General features: G+C 44.8%; 1 protein-coding gene across 7 annotated transcripts in view; it reads left to right on the forward strand.

Moving 5' to 3' along the window:
- LMBR1 (limb development membrane protein 1) overlaps positions 1-15,767 on the forward strand; it is a 133,068-nt gene that overhangs the window by 82,171 nt on the left and 35,130 nt on the right. For 6 of the 7 annotated variants that reach the window (XM_027538470.1, XM_027538472.1, XM_027538474.1 and 3 more), the window contains one exon: positions 14,063-14,143. The exons of the other annotated variant lie outside the window; for it this stretch is intronic. In XM_027538470.1, the coding sequence (XP_027394271.1) occupies positions 14,063-14,143 (81 nt within the window). The remainder of the gene's footprint in view (positions 1-14,062; positions 14,144-15,767) is intronic. 7 annotated transcript variants of the gene reach the window in all.

A 15,767-nucleotide genomic window follows, 5' to 3' on the forward strand; every position in this document is an offset into this window, starting at 1 on the left:
CATTATAGCTAAAGAAATTGAAGAGGAAAACACTTGCCAGGAGTTTGAGGTAGTATACAATGAGGCAAAGCCAAAATATACAAAACATCCCAGCTAACACAGTAATGGTATAGCTTGCAGGGGATTAAGAATAATATAATCTGCAACTTCCTGGCAGTCCTTTGCCTTCCGATGCAGGGGACGCAGGTTCGATCCCTGGTCGGGGAACTAAGATTGCAGGTGCCTTGCAGGCAAAAACCCAAAAGGTAAAACAAGCAATATTGTAACAAATTCAGTAAAGACTTAAAAAAAAAAAAGGATGATGTGATTGCCAGTGCTAAGTGCGCTTTTATTTTCTGCCGTTTTGGGAGGTGATGTGCTGCTTCTGACTGTTGGTGGTCATTAAGGGTCTTTCCAGGGAGACTGTGTGTTGGGACATGTTGGGATACAGCTGTCGCTTTGCTCTTTGCTGCTGGTTAGCGCTCTGGACTGTTGAAGGTGGAATATAGAGGGTTCTGAAGCAAAATGGACATTTTGATTAATACAGAGGAAGAATTATGAGCTTCAGTAAGTATATTTGTCAGTTGTGCAGAGGGAAGAAAAGCCAAGATGGAACAAAACCCTATTTTGTAATTTGCTATTTAAGAAAATATAGATCATAGGAGGTTAGTAGGGCTTTCCCAATGGTTCAGTGGGTAAAGAATCTGCCTGCAATGCAGGAGACGCAGGAGGTGTGGGTTTGATCCTTGGGTTGGGAAGATCCCCTGGAGGAGGAAATGGCAACCCACTCCAGTATTCTTGCCTGAAAAATCCCGTGGACAGAGGAGCCTGGTGGGTGACAGTCCAAAGGGCTGTAGAGTCAGACGTGACTGAACACATATTCACTACTAGGAGGTTAGTGATGGCAGTCATCCCATGGTTTAATAGAGTGCTCTGTCACATAGACTTTGTTGTAATAGTTATCGTATATTTTAAATTATTTTTAAATATTGAAGTTTAAGTTTTTAGTCTGGGCTATTAAAAAGAATTTCGGGATAGAGTAAAAGATTTTAAAAGCTACAGCTTACAGTGGTGATCCAGCCCAGAACTTGTGGTGGTGTTTGCTGAGGGCACGCTGGCTGTGCTTTCTTGGTGCTCGTGGGCTGTGACGGGCATCGTGTGTAGCTTGGGGACATCTGCATGGTTTGTTCTGATCCCAGCTTTGTGGTTACCTGATAAAACATGATACTTGATGTCAAAAGGGACTTAATTGTGGGAATAACACTGTTTTGTTCTGGAAGATATGATGACTTGTTGTGGTAGTCATTATACACCTGAGCTCGGTTTCCATGCTGGCGTTTAAGTTATCAGCACAGCTTTGGGATGCACTGCCTGCCTGTGACTTCTCCACTGCTCCTCCTTGACACTTGATGGTGCTAGAGGTTTTGTGTTGTTAATAGTGTTATTTTTTAAAAGACAGTAACAAAGTAAAGCTAACTGGCACACTATTACAGAGAAGCCGTCCTGCTACCAGCCTGCCCCACTCTCTCCCCTCTTTTCACCACTCTTCTTTTTCTAAGCACCAGACATCGTGCAGGTGAATTTAGAACCCGAGTCTTGAGATCGTGGGCTAGTTAACTGAAGAAGAGGAAGGGATGTGGTGAGACTGCGTGAAGGCTGCGTCCAGGGCTGAAGGACCTGACGGGAACTGGAGGAAGGTGGTGTGTGTGTCTCTGGAGCGGAAGGGAGCCTGTGCAGACCCGCACTGGAGAGGGCGGGAGTGACGGTGCCTTTTGCCCTTGGCCTCTTTCCCTTCCGGCCGAGGAGCCCGGGGCTGACCTGTGGTCTCAGGCGCTGGTCTGCACGTTTCCTTGAGGCCGTTTCTGCCCCCGGTTCCCACTGTCCCCTCCCCTGGGACACCCTGCGCCAGCTCTGGGGCAGAGCCCGGACCGGTGGCAGGCCCGCAGCGCTTGGCCTTCCCTGTGTCCTGAAGTCTCAGCTCCCCAGCAGCCCCCAGTGGGGTCCTGCTTGCCGCCCGCCCTCTGGCGCTCCTCCTGGAGCCTGCCTGGGCTGCCCTTGCTGTGTCAGACGCTGAATCCGTGTCTGCAGACCCTGACCTGACTGAGCGCGTCTCCTCTCTCCAGCCACCCTCCCCTCCCAGGCTCTGCCTGCTCCCTGCTGGAGGACTCGCGCTGTCTGCTCTTTCACAAGTGCTCTCTCCGCCGTGCCGGCTAGTCCTCTGGGAAGCCCCTGGAGCCCTCTCTTGGAGCTGCTTACTGCCGCCATGCGAGCACGGGCCTCGTCGTGTGCACGCATTCAGGTGCTGGCGTGACCTCAGCACCTGCCGCCCAGCTCTGACTTCTCCAACTCACTTCCTGCAGCCACTCAGTGCTGAGACTTTTCACACATACCGTGTGTTCACCCTCGTAACCTCTCGCCACCGCCGCTTGCCCCCGCATCCCCCTCGTCCCCAGGCTTCACCACAGTCACACTGGTGCCAGGCTGTCGTCACAGCCAGTGCCCCGTGTGCGCTCTCAGGCCCCTTCGCACTCCCCGTGTTGTGCTCACGCCTGGCGAGACTGCGGCCTCAGTCCAGCCCACTCTGCGCGTCCTCTTCCCGCATGGCCGTTCACCGCCTACTGTGGCCGCCTGACCTTTCTCTGCTGTCTGACCAGTCTCTAGACGACTGCTCACGTCTTCTCTTCTCTCAGACCTCCTTCGCTGTCACTCTCAGCTGATACTTTTCTTCCTGTTTTGCCAAGAAAGCAGAAGCTCTTGTGTCAGAACGCTCGCCCCTCGCCTGGGTTTGCCTGCGCGTGCTGTGTCTGGCCGCCCCGCCGCTGGGCCGAGGCTGCGGCTGGCCCTCCCCGGTGCAGCGGGCCGCGTCCCTTCTCCCGGCTGCAGAGCTCGGCTGGCTGCCGCCTCTCTCACAGAAGCAGCTGGCTCCCTTCCGTCGGTGTGGGGAAGCACCGTGGTTTTTCTCAACAGAATGAGAGAACAAGTAAAGGAGTAAGGAAAGGGAGTGTCCACAGAAACAATCCGTCGATCGAAGAAAGAAGTGGAAAATGTTAGTCGAGCCTGATTGAGGATTACAACTTTGGAACAGTCTCTCAGAAAGCTCCTTCCCTCTAGTTAGAGGTCAAAGCACAGGTGTGTGAGTTTTGAGCCAGGGCGGTACGTTAATGCCATGTTACAACCAGTTTATATATGCTGTGGGCTCATTTCCGCCTCTGTGGCTACCGAAGCGCTGGCGCCATGCTGGCCATGACCCACAGCCCTCATCCCGGCTCTCCTTTCTCCCGGGGATGCCGCCACTCCGCTCAGTTTCCTGTTCTCGACACGCTCCTTGCCCTCCAGCTTGACGGACTGCTGCTGCTCAGCCTGCGTTGCTGGGTCTTCCCCGGCCCCCCACCTCACGTGGGCCACCGCGTGCCTCGGTCCTGGCGCGCCTCTGTTTGCCGCCCTCCCGGACCAGCCCTCCGGCGCTGTGGCTGCTGGCCCCCAGCTCTGAGGAGCCGGGGGTCTAGTGCGCACTCCACTGGGCTGTCCAGTTGGCATCCTGAACACATCTCGTCCAAAATCAGCTCAGTAGGCCTCTGTTCACACGGAGCTGTCCCTGCAGGTGGCAGACCCAATCTTCAGGTGCCCAGGCAAATTCCTTGGCGGCTCTTCATTCCTGTGTGGGTTCCTTCGCGAAGTTTTTGCCTCTGGCTTCAAAGCCTCTCCAGCATCTGACCACGCTTTACCCCCTCGCCCCGTGGCCTCCCTGGTCTGAGCGACGGCCAGTCACCACTGGCTGAGCCGGTGCAGATCCCCGTCGGCTCCCTGCGCCCATCCTCGGCCTGAGAGGCGGGAGAGCACTGAGGGTCAGCCCTCCCTCACTCGTGGGCTCCCGGCTGCCCCCGGCTCCTGTAGGCGCCTTGCGGCCCCTGCCTCTGCCTCTCAGCTCTTTACCTGCCAGGCCCCTTCCCCATAGACCTTCCCGCAGTAAGCCTCGCGGCCAGTGCTGCCAGGCCTGCCTCCCCCCTGGCACTTCTTTTCTCCTTCCCCTTGTTTGCACAGCACTTTCTGGTCACTGATGTACTGCTCATTTCTCATACTGCCCTTCTCCCTGCCTGGAATAGGAACTCAGCAGGCAGGGCTGTATGCTGGTTTTCTTCCTGATCCTCTGATACCACCAGGCACGTGGTGGGCTGGGAGTAAGTGGACAGATGAAAAGCTCACACAGTGCTATGTCATTTTACTGTAGATGTGAAGAATGAAGAAGTGAAATTTGGTGATAGCATAAAAAACCACCGCATGGAACAGTGTTTAGAAAGCCCATTGTAGAGACCTCTGGAGACGAGCCAAGACGGGGGAGCTGGAGACCATGTGATTAGTGTCAGTGAAGGAAAAGAAAGAAAGCGATTTTCCCTCATTGTTAAGCCATGAAATTGGAGCAGTCACAGCCCATCTCTACTCCAGGACCCCTGAAGAGTGGCCCAACAGAAAGTCCCATTACATTAATCTTGGTAGAAAATCTTTTGTAATTCCTTCCCAGGATTAAGATACATATACATTAGCCTGTTTAAATGTTTAAGTCGCACAGCAGCATTAATTGAAATAATTAGCTTTCGTGTGTATAGCCTATGGGTGTACTGGGTAACTTTAGAAGTACCTAATGAACAGGAATTATTTTTTGTTGTTTAAGTTCAAAACCTTCACAGTTCTTTTAATGTGATTTATTTTAAAATAGCCTTTGAACTTAATGATTCAATTCCATTTTTTATGTACTGTTTTCATCTTCATGATAAAAAGTTAGTATATCACCTTTGGTGGCAATTACTTTCCTGCTTCATTCTAATCTTTTTAAAAGCTTTTTCCATTGAAGTTTGTACTAATTCTTTATTCTTAAGAGCACAGAAGATGTACTGGTTTCATTTTTGCTGTATCTTTGTATTATGAAAAGTAAAAGATTGAAAAAAACTCCCACACATCCTCATTTTTTGTGGAACTCAGTAACCTGTAGGTCTAGAATCTTGTTGTTTATCCCTCAGCCAAGTTTACCAGGCAGTCTGTGCTTGCTCAGAGTGGTGGCGTCCTGTCAGAGGCTCTCCCGTCGTCATGGGAAGCGTGGTTGGCTGTGTGATGTCTCTCACACGCCACCCTTCGTGGTGTAAGGACGCGCTGGGCTTCATCTCAGGTCCTCTGTGCTATTTTCATCTTGACTTCCCCTCAGCACTCTTTTATAGTCTTGCAATGGTTATTCTGTTGGTTATACCACTGATGTAAGAGTAACTCAGATTTACCAGACTCTGGGAGTAGTAGTCTGAAGTTGATCAGATACTGACTTTCATCAAGAACATACATAGCAAAGATTGTTGACACTGAATGACCCCTTTGGGGGCAATACTGTGACAGAAGAAAGGATTTAGTAATATCTTGACTTTATGAACTAACAGAAAGTGAAAGTGAAGTCGCTCAGTCGTGTCCAACTCTTTGCAACCCCATGGACTGTAGCCTGTCAGGCTCCTCCGTCCATGGGATTTTCCAGGCAAGAGTGCTGGAGTGGATTGCCATTTCCTTCCCCAGGGGATCTTCCTGACCCAGGAATCGAACCCGGGTCTCCCACATTGCAGGCAGACGCTTTACCATCTGAGCCACCAGGGAAGCCCCAGAAAAGAATATTAATTCTACTGGTAATACTAATTAAATGGTTTCTTTCAGTAAGACACTGACGTTTGGATCCAAGGGTCTGAAACTGTAGGAGACATCTTGTTACAATTTATTCAGCTTCTTGAGCCATAGAATCACTTCCATGACAATAAAATATGGCCCAAATAGTGAGATGGAGGAGGGATGAGGCGAGGTGGCTGAAGAGATACAGTACCAGTAGCTGGAGAATACTTTGGAATAATTCAAGACTCAAGTATGTATTCTCTGAAACTGAGAGAGATTGCTCTGTGTAGACGATCCAGATTTGTTAGCAGGAGATGAGTTTAATGCACATGAGCTGCTTGTGTAACCACACCCAGATTATGATGGTGTTCCCAAGAGTAATGTGTAAAGTAATCTTAACACCTTATCTGGCTTAGGGTACACCACCACCTTGTAGCTAAAGTAGGAAAAAAAAGGGCCAAACCTTTCATTGTACACAGTTTCATATAATGTTCCTAAAGTTGTTTAATATTCTGCATATTGCCTGTGATCATTTTATAATGAAAGTATTTTGCATTTTCAAAATTGTGTTGGATAGAAAAAAATCTCATATTACTTGGTTCAGTAACTAGCCATATTTTTGTGCATATGTCAGAAGTAAACAAACTATTTTAACAAATGCTAGCATTGCAAATGGAATAGAAATGGAAATAGAGTTTTTGAGCGTATGACTTGTCTGTCTCCTCTATAGATGGTAATGGTGTTTGTTCATGCCCAGGTGGATGTTTTAGAGATTGCATGTCCAGGCTTCAGTTTTCAAAAGCTTTGTGGGGCCTGTCTAATCACCAGTGGCTTTATGGTGTATAGTAATTGGTATTTGCTTAGGGGATGGAGACTGTTCATTCTATGAATTATTAGGAGTCTTGGGTTTTAACAACAAACTCGTTTGTCTAAGTGACTGGGAATAATGAAAAGTATTTGAGTGACCTCACATTCTTGGTGACAGAGATAACTTTGGTCAGTTCAAAGTACTAAATATAATCAAAACTTTAAAGAATTGCTTAGATAATGGATTTTATAACTAGCTTTCTTTTGTCTATACACTAAATTTAAAAGTTAAATGAAACAATATATACTAGAGGCATCTGTTTTCAAGTAGTAATCATGGAGACTAAGTTTACGACCCTGGATTGTTTCAGTTCAGTTCAGTTCAGTTCAGTTGCTCAGTAGTGTCTGACTCTTTGCGACCCCATGAATCGCAGCACGCCAGGCCTCCCTACTGATTTGTTTAGGGAGATTGTTTTCTTGCTTCATATTCTTTGAATTATTTACATAATCATTTGGAGATTTATATTGGTTTTTAGAAATGCAGTGTTATATATCGTACAGTAAATAGTGTCTGTCCTTTAATATATGAATATGTGGCAGTTAGGGCTCTCTTACATATTAAGAAAAGGTGTGAGGACAGCTTAATTGTTGAAATGCAGGACTTTGGGAAATTCTGTTATCTTGGGAGGAAAATATTTTCAATGCCACACTAGTTTTTCAGCTTAAGAATAAAGCTGGGAAAAGTTGCCTTCAGCTATTAGTTTTCCTGAATCCAAAGAGACGGGTGGGGCAGGATCAAAAATACTCATTTGATCAAAGTTATTGGCTCTGAAGGGATTCTTACCTGTGTGAGAAAGATGAAAGGTGTTGTTTTTATTGCATGCTAGTAACAGTGTAATTTTGAACTAATTGGTGGTGAACTGCCAATCACCTAGGGGGAGTGCAAATAGATGCTCTTACAATTCCCTTTGAGGTAGTGAAGTCTTATGTTGAGGCTGGAAGGAAAACAGAATAATACCGTTAAATTGACCTTAAATGAGCTGCTTTGTGGTTTTCTTGGAGAATCCCTTTTTATTTTTCATGACTAGTCCAAACAGGTTTTGTCTACCAATTTGACTTATTGACTAGACAATGCTGACATTGAACATTTTAGATTCATTTTGAAATAAAGTAATGATAACACAGTTCTTTAGGATATTTTGGTGATTTTGTTGGTATAACTTAAGTTTGTATAACATTCCAGTACTTGTTTGTGGTGTGTCGCGGCTCCTTACAAGAGCCATCATTTCCTTTTATACTGGAATATTCTGCCCAAACAAGCTTACTTTTCTCACGTAGGTAATGAGATATACGGTAAAAGGCGGTGATGTCTTTGAAACTTGTATTATTCCAGATGAAAATCTAGTCATTTAGTGAAACCATAATTTCTTTTAAGGACAATAAGTATGTATTCTTGATTTTAGTGTGCAGGTCACTCAGTGTTTATTAACTACCTATTGTGTGTCTAGCATTGTGTCATCAAAAAAAATAAAAGCAGTGTTACGGAAACATCACTTTAGTTATTTTCCTTTGAAAACTTTGATTGGCCTGGACATCTGTACTGAGCTTCTTAGATATCACACCCACAAAGTAGGCATTTATGTCTTTTAATTTTACGTTAACAGCAGGAATACTATCTACTCTGATTCCCTTTCAAAATTCTGAATAATTATCAGGTTATTATTTCTAGCAGTGAACTGGTTACTGGGATTATGCTTTTCTTTACAAGCATAGGGGATGAAACATAGTTTGGGATTGTGTTTGTAATTTATTAGGTGTAGAAGTTAAGTGAGCATTAGCTACAGATGCATACCATATAACTTATAAAGAAATGGAATGAAAAGTAAAATGTTCTTTACCTCTAAGACTATTAAATTCAAAGATACTTGAAAATCTTATAATGCTGTGCCGTCTGTAAATCTCTGTTATACAGAAGTACCCACCAACTCTGTAACCTAAGTGTCTGTCTTTCGCTTTGGTTGCCAGAAGCTCTGGGTTTGCAGTAGCAGTGCAGTGGTTTGGGGCACACTACCTGAGTACCTCTCTCTCTCTTTCTCCCCAGTCTCTAATCAACTGTATACTGGGAAGCAAAAAACTCATTAGTTCTGGAAATAGTGTATAACGTTTTAGTGCTTTCAAGAGCTCAGGTTCTGCCAAGGGAAGAAGATTGGATTTCTGTCTCTTTAGTGATGGGCAGTGGTGAGAACGGAAGTGCAGCGGGGACGGTCCTTACTTTGCTAGAAACCCAGGTGAGACGGGAGCTTTCTGGTTCCACAGGAGGGCTTAGTGCGCCGTGTGCCTTGTGCCGTTGGCCTGAACCCTCTCCTGAGTCTCTGCCTTTAAGAAAGGAGTACTGTTTGTAGCCTGAGAGACACCAGAGCACTGAGTCTTCTTCCTCCCGAGTTGGTATTTTGGCCGGTTTATCCCTAGTCTCCAAGAGCTCCAGTTACTGGCCCTGCAGATGTCTGTCACTGGTTGAGGGCTGGTCTGCCCGGAGAGGGATGAGGGAGCAGGAGCAGCAGATCTGGGCGTGGTGTGTGCTCAGGGCTAAGCGTGAGGGCCAAGGTGAGCATCTAGAGACCGTGCTTCTGATTGAAGTCAGCTGTTGGGAGAGACGAAGGAGAATTCGTACTCAGCCCCCCAGAGCAGTACAGTTTATCAAAGAGATATGACTAGAGCAGAAAAAAACTGCCTAGAACGTGGGGACAAGTTTTAAAATTTAGTAGACGAGAGATGAGGTAGTCCTTGTGATAGACAGAACAGGGTCTCGCGGAAGCGTCCAGGTCCTCCCCTCCCGAGCCTGTGCGCGCGTCTCCTTACATGGGGACAGGGCTTGTGCACTGCTTCAATGAGGGGGTTGCGATTATCTTGGGTGGTCTGGTGGGCAGGCACCGTGTCATCACAGCAGCGTGAGGAATGAGCGACGAGGCAGGCAGCCACAGAAGGGGCCGTGACACAGAAGTAGAGGGTGGAGTGGCCCGAGGTAAGGCCCCCGAGCCCAGGAGTGCCAGCGGTCTCCAGAAGCCGGTTCTCTCTGGAGTCTGCAGAGGGCGCAGTCCTGCCCCGTCTCCAGGTTAGACTCCTGACCTCCGGAATGGAAGGCAAGACATCTGTGCTGCTTTAAGTCACTGAGTTTATGGTAGTTTGTTACAGCAGCAGTGGAAAATGATACAGTCCTTCTGAAAACTGAATCAGTCATCTGGTGGAATCAAGTGAGAGAAGGGAAAGTACAGAGAGAAGGAGATCAGTAATAAAATAACAGACATGGACTACAGGGCTAATATACCTCATCTAAGTAATATCCAGGGGGAGGAAGAGAACAACCAGGGGAAAAGCAAATAAATAACAGAAGAAATAGTCAGCGAGCTGAGGAAAGAGTTGGGTGTACATTAAAAAGGTCACAGAGTCCTAGGTAAGATTATTAGCAAGAAATCGAAAAGATCCAGTTATCCTATTAGATTCGTGAATTCTAAGAACAATGGTAATGATAATAAAAGGTTTACTGGCTTTCACATAGAAGAGTCACTTACAAAGGAGAGAGAGAGAAGAATTAGAGAAGAATTAAACTTCCCATGGAGCACCTGTTAAGGATTATTGAGTACTCTGGAGTCTTAAGGGTGCAGGGAAAATAGCAATTAAAAATTCATGCATTTCTAAAGATGTCATGTACCTATTAGGACAGAAAAAGGCATTCATTTATTTATTCATTTTAGAGTAGTATATTTACTGACTAGGTACTTTTCTAGTCATTAAGGATATGGTAGCTCCATACCAATGGAAGAATGTAGTAATAATCTTAAACTAAGTATTTTTAAAACCACCTCAACACAAACCATGGTTTAGGAGGGGTGGGTGGAAAGCAGTGAGAGAATGGTTTCTAGAAAGCATTGTGAAATTTCACCTTGGTGGGGGATCAGTTACCTAGTAAGGTTTCCCTCTAGGGTTTTATGTTGAAACAAATATAAATCTTAAGTCTGTGTGCTCAGAATGAGAAAGTAACCACTGAAGTGTCAAATTAACATGAGGGAAAAGAATAAACAGAAATTCCACTTGGTGGGGAAAGAAGAAATGATAAGCAAAGTAAAATAAACAGGAATCACGAAATCACGTGAAAGGGGGGAGGGCATCAGTCTCAGTCACAAGCCAGCTTGTGGGCAGCGGGGCTCAGGGCCTGGGTGTCACTGATATGCTGCTAGAACACCCGCCTTGCAGCCCTCTCACTGTGCAAACTTACAGTTACATGAAACTATCTCCTTATTTTTGAGGTGAGTTTTCAGACAAGCACAGACCTAAAAGAAGGAGAACTTGAGCAGAGAAGGCCGCACAAATGTTTTGAAATTTAGTAGACCTGAGAGAATTTTAGAAGTAACTAATTCAGCAGACCCAAGGAAGCTGAATCCTACACCATCTGTCCTTGATTAATATCCCAACCCCTGAAAGTCCACGAAGTGGCAGCAGCAGACACCTGCCAAAGTGGGGCTGAATGGGACGAGTTAAGACCAGGAGGACTGGCTGAGAAGCCTGCTCATGAACGAGTTTGGTCCCCCATCTCGTCCCTGTCTCCAGGGTCTCAGACCACTGCCTCTTCCCCACCCCAGCAGTAGGGGGCGTTCTTTTCCAGAGAAAGGAAGCCTGTGGCCTGGGCCTGGGCCAGGGAGTGGTGGATCGATGAGTTCTCACAGACTAAATGCCTGGGCCCCTGGCTCTCTTTGCTGGGACAGCTGAGCTCTAAAACCCTGAGAAGGAGATCAGAGGAGTCTTCTCTGGGGACTCCATCCGTCCAGGAGAGCCTTCCAGGCTCCTAACAGTTGGGTGCCCATGAAGAACCCGCTGGAACACCCAACAGGAAGTCTTGTTGCAATTGTAGAGTTTCAAATCAAATTATCATTTTAGTGCTTCCTTCTTAAGTATGAACCGACAGCTCAGACTCACCAGACTTAAGAGGAAGACTTCTCCCAGGAAAGTAGGAACCAAGACAAACACGCAGTAAAGGGTGCTGGGGGAGAGCAGAGCACGCACAGGAGAAGAGCGCGTACAGGTACATCTGTCATTAGTGTTCCGGGAGAGGCTGGGACCGCGTCCATGAGAAGGGCCAAGGTTCCGTAAAAACGGAATAGCTGGCGAAATTTAGAAATGGTAATATGTCTACAGGATTGGAAGATAAAGAAGATAGGTCAAAATAGGCAAAAATAAGGTGGAGTTCGAATATTAGAGAACCAGTTCAGGACATCTAACATCTAACTAATAGGAATTCCAAATGGGGAGAGCAGAGAAAATGAGATGGATGGGATGACAAAATCAAGCAGATGTCCCAGTCCTAGAGGACAGGAGCTCGGGGATTGAAAGTGCTCACCCAGGGCCCAGGCTGGGGCACAAGAGTGACTCCCGACGCCTGGACAAGGGGGGAAATGAGAAGCGGTTCACACTCAGGCCCAGCAGGAAGAAGAGCTTCACACCGCTCAGCGCCATCACTGGGAGCTGGCAGACGGTGGAGCAATGGCATCACAGTTCTGGTGGAGAAGTAGTTTTGACCTGGCTAATGAATAATAATAAATCTGTAAACACTAAAGGGAGAGGCTCCCTTGCGATTTCTTGATTTTCCTGCATTAACTATTACTTGACGTCTACAGAAGATGAGAATTTAAGTCTCTGTAAGTCACACGCCTTGTCATTCCTCATTTATATTTTTTAAATGAAAAGTAATCTATGTTTAACCAAATTTTAATATTGACTTGGATAGTTTCAAAAAAATTACCTCCCATTCATCTTTTCTTTGCAAGCTACTGGAGGAAATAAAGACATTTGGGAGGAAAGTTTAGCTTTTAATTAGTGGTAAGTGCATAAAAAGCTAAGCAAATGGAAAAAAAAGATTAATTCTGGGAGTAAAAAAGAATGTTATGGAAGAAAGGAAAGCTAATGGTAGTATATTACATGGGTAAGCAGTGGATAAAATTTGTATTGTAATAATGTAGACATTGAATATTGATCTAATCAGAATTATCAATATGATGTCTGAAGGGTGGAGATGAATATAAAAAAAAGCATTAAAGACAGTGGGGGTCATGATGTAATGATAAAAGGTGGGATTTATGAGGGACATGCTACAGTTTTATAGGAGCCCCAAAATCTTACCAAATACAAACACATAATGAAAATATCTTAAAAATTGAGAAAAAGCTAATCAATCAAAGTACAGTTGTAGTGGGGGGTTGTTAGTTTGCTCATTTCAGAATTTAGTAAATAAAATAGAAATGAGCTTCCTGAGTGTCTCAGTGATAAACAATCTACCTGCCAACGCAGGAGATGTGGGTGCAATACCTGGATTGGGAAGATCCCCTGGAGAAGGAAATGGCAACCTACTCCAGTATTCTTGGAGGGATAATCCCATGGACAGAGAAGCCTGGCGGACTGCAGTCCATAAGGTTGCAAAGAGTTGGACATGACTAGGTGCCTGAGCACACACGCATGGAATTATTGGAGAAACAGCAGAAAATATAAATAGGGCATGCGTGTTAAAGTAACAACGGGAAATGTCATTTACCCTTCATATCGGCATAACTTCAGGAGTTACAATATCCACTGCTGGGAAGACTGGAAAACACAGATCTTCTTAACTTAAGATGGGTTACCTCCTGATAAACCATCATAAGTTGAAAATACCTAACCTACCAAACACAGTTTAGCCTGGCCTACCTCAAACAGGTGCTCAGAGCACTGTGCTTAGCACACTTACGTTAGCCTACAGTTGGGCGAAATCATTTGATATCAGATGTGTTATGATGAAGTGTTGCTAGAAATATAAATCACAACATTTGAGGGGGAAGTAACCTTTAAATATCTTTTAAAACTGTAAATGCTCATATTGTTTGACTCTGCAGTCTAAATTTTGAGAATCTGTCCTACAGAAATAATAAAACCAGAATGTGCTGTATGTGCCTAGAAGAATGTTCATAGTGGCAAAAAAATTGAGGAAAACCTGAATATTCATAAATAGAATAATTCTGGATAAAATTGACGTATGTCCATACCCAAATATTTATTCGGCTGTTAAGTTGGGGCTGTTTGTCAGCATGGACATATCATTAACTAGGAAAGCACGTGGTGAAATAATGTCTGATTTTCCCTATTCTTATAACAAACATAGTGAAGACTGTGAATATGATGAAATATGTATCTGTGAGTATGTACTTGCAGATGGAGAAAGCCTCACCCAAGCTGCTGGCAAATTGTCCCGTTCGGGAGGTGGGATGAGGAGGAGGCAATTTTGATCTTTCACTTTTTATTACAAGCACGTGATACTTTTGTAATTAATTAAAAAATTAATAATAGATCAAATAAGAATTTTACCAGAGAAAACTTTTTCTAGGAATCATGTAGTGTTTAATCAGCAAGCACTTGGAAGTTTTTCGGGGTACAGAAGTGGATGTATGTTTCTGTGAATCACAGCAGCCTTTGTTTTCATTATCAGTAATCAGGATTGGCAGTGTGTTTTTTGTATTTTCATTAACTATGAAGGCTGCCTGTTCTGGGCTCTGCCGTTCCACTTCTTTTTTTTTTTTTTTCTGCCGTTCCACTTCTAAAATGTGCTTGCTTTCACTAGGACTGCCTTCATCAGTGGAATATAATGTAACAGAGTTGGAGCAAGAACTTGAAAATGTAAAGATTCTGAAGAAAAAATTAGGTATTGTACATTTTTTTCCTTTTTTCCTCGACTTATGTATTGGACTTCGTTTCTTATTAAAGACTTTACTGCAGTCTGTAATACTTGTAAAAATTATGAAATCTCTGTGTTACAAGCTTTCAGTCTGCCTAGAACCATTAATAAAGAATGTCTTTTAGTTTGGAGGAAGGATGAACATGGATTTATTCACTTTTTTAGTAGCTGTTTTGTATGTGTACAAAATGAGTTTTCATAGGTGATGATGCTCAAATATATCACTCCACTGTCTTTCACTTGTATTATTTCTGATAAGTAATCTTCTGTGATTCTTATCTTTCAGTTCCTTCTTTTCTTTGTATTTGTCCTTCTTGAGATCTGGGGCATTTCACGAGTATGTGGCTTAATGTCTTCCATCCCCTTGGGCAGTTGGTCATTGTCTCATCAGATACTGCAGCTGTTCCTTTTCTTTTATATCCTCAGACTTCAGTTACAATATGCTGGACGTTTTCACCCTTAAATTTTTCTGTTTTCTCTCCTTTTTAATTTATGTGCTTTGGTCTGATGTTTTCTACTGATCTGTCTTCCATTTCACTCTTTTCAGCCACGATACAACTGTTGTCAGAACTATCTGTTGACCCTGAACTTCAGTCACAGTGTTTCTCAGCTCTAGAATTTCCATTTGGTTATTTTTCTTGATTCAAGTTGTGACATTTTCCATTTTGTTGCTTATACTAAGCATATCAGTTATTAATAGTTGCTGTAAAGTTGTTTTCTTTTATGTCCCGTATCAGGATCTGCTGAAAGTCTGCTTCTGTTGTCTTCTTTTTCTCTGTCCTACCTCCTGGTAACATTTCTCATACAAAACTGTAACGACTCTGCATGATGCTTTGTTCTCATTGAGAGGATTTACTTTCACTTCTGGTTAGAGTTAGAGTAGGGGCAGTTAGAGTACGGACAGGTCAGTCTAGTCTGTCTGGGCTTAAAGTCATTTGAGACTGGGTTTCGGTCTTCGTGAGGGCTCGTCTGTTTCCGATTTGTCCTTCCTCCTTGGGTACAGCTTGTCTTTGGTCCAGCTAAAAGCCTGCTTGCTCTGTTGTTGACTCTGACCCCATCTTCTTCATGCAGTGTAAGCCTGACAGAAGCAGTGCTCAGCTTCTCTGCCTCCTTCTGCCCCCTTTGGTTCCTCTTCTGAGCCTCTGAGCCACTGATGCCTTGAAGGGGAAAGCAGCTGAGTGTTTTTGCTCTCTCCTTTCCCTGTGAGCACAGTCTCTCAAATTCTGGCTGCCTTGGTAGCTCCAAGCCCTGCTTGTGTCTCGCTGGCTCTGTTGAGCGTGCTGGAAGCTTTGCTCCAGCATCGTTCTCTTCTGCCCTCAGCATCTGTGTTATTCCCCAGCCTTGTGGGTCTGTTTGGAAAGCGCTGTGTGCGGGAGCATGGTGCACACTGAGGCCCCGTCAGCTCACCTGGCAGAGAATGGCCCTCAGCTTCCGTCATCATGGCAGCTCTCTGATATCTTCACACACACTGCTTTTTAAAAAATTAAATGTGATCCAGCTTTTCCAGTTGTGGCATAAGGATTGGGGTGAGACAAAGTAGATGTAGGTACTAGAAGTAGAGTTTTGCTTCCAGCCTGTAGAAAACCGGGAG

The sequence above is a fragment of the Bos indicus x Bos taurus genome, chromosome 4, assembly GCF_003369695.1.
Source record: "Bos indicus x Bos taurus breed Angus x Brahman F1 hybrid chromosome 4, Bos_hybrid_MaternalHap_v2.0, whole genome shotgun sequence".
Lineage (NCBI taxonomy): Eukaryota > Metazoa > Chordata > Mammalia > Artiodactyla > Bovidae > Bos > Bos indicus x Bos taurus.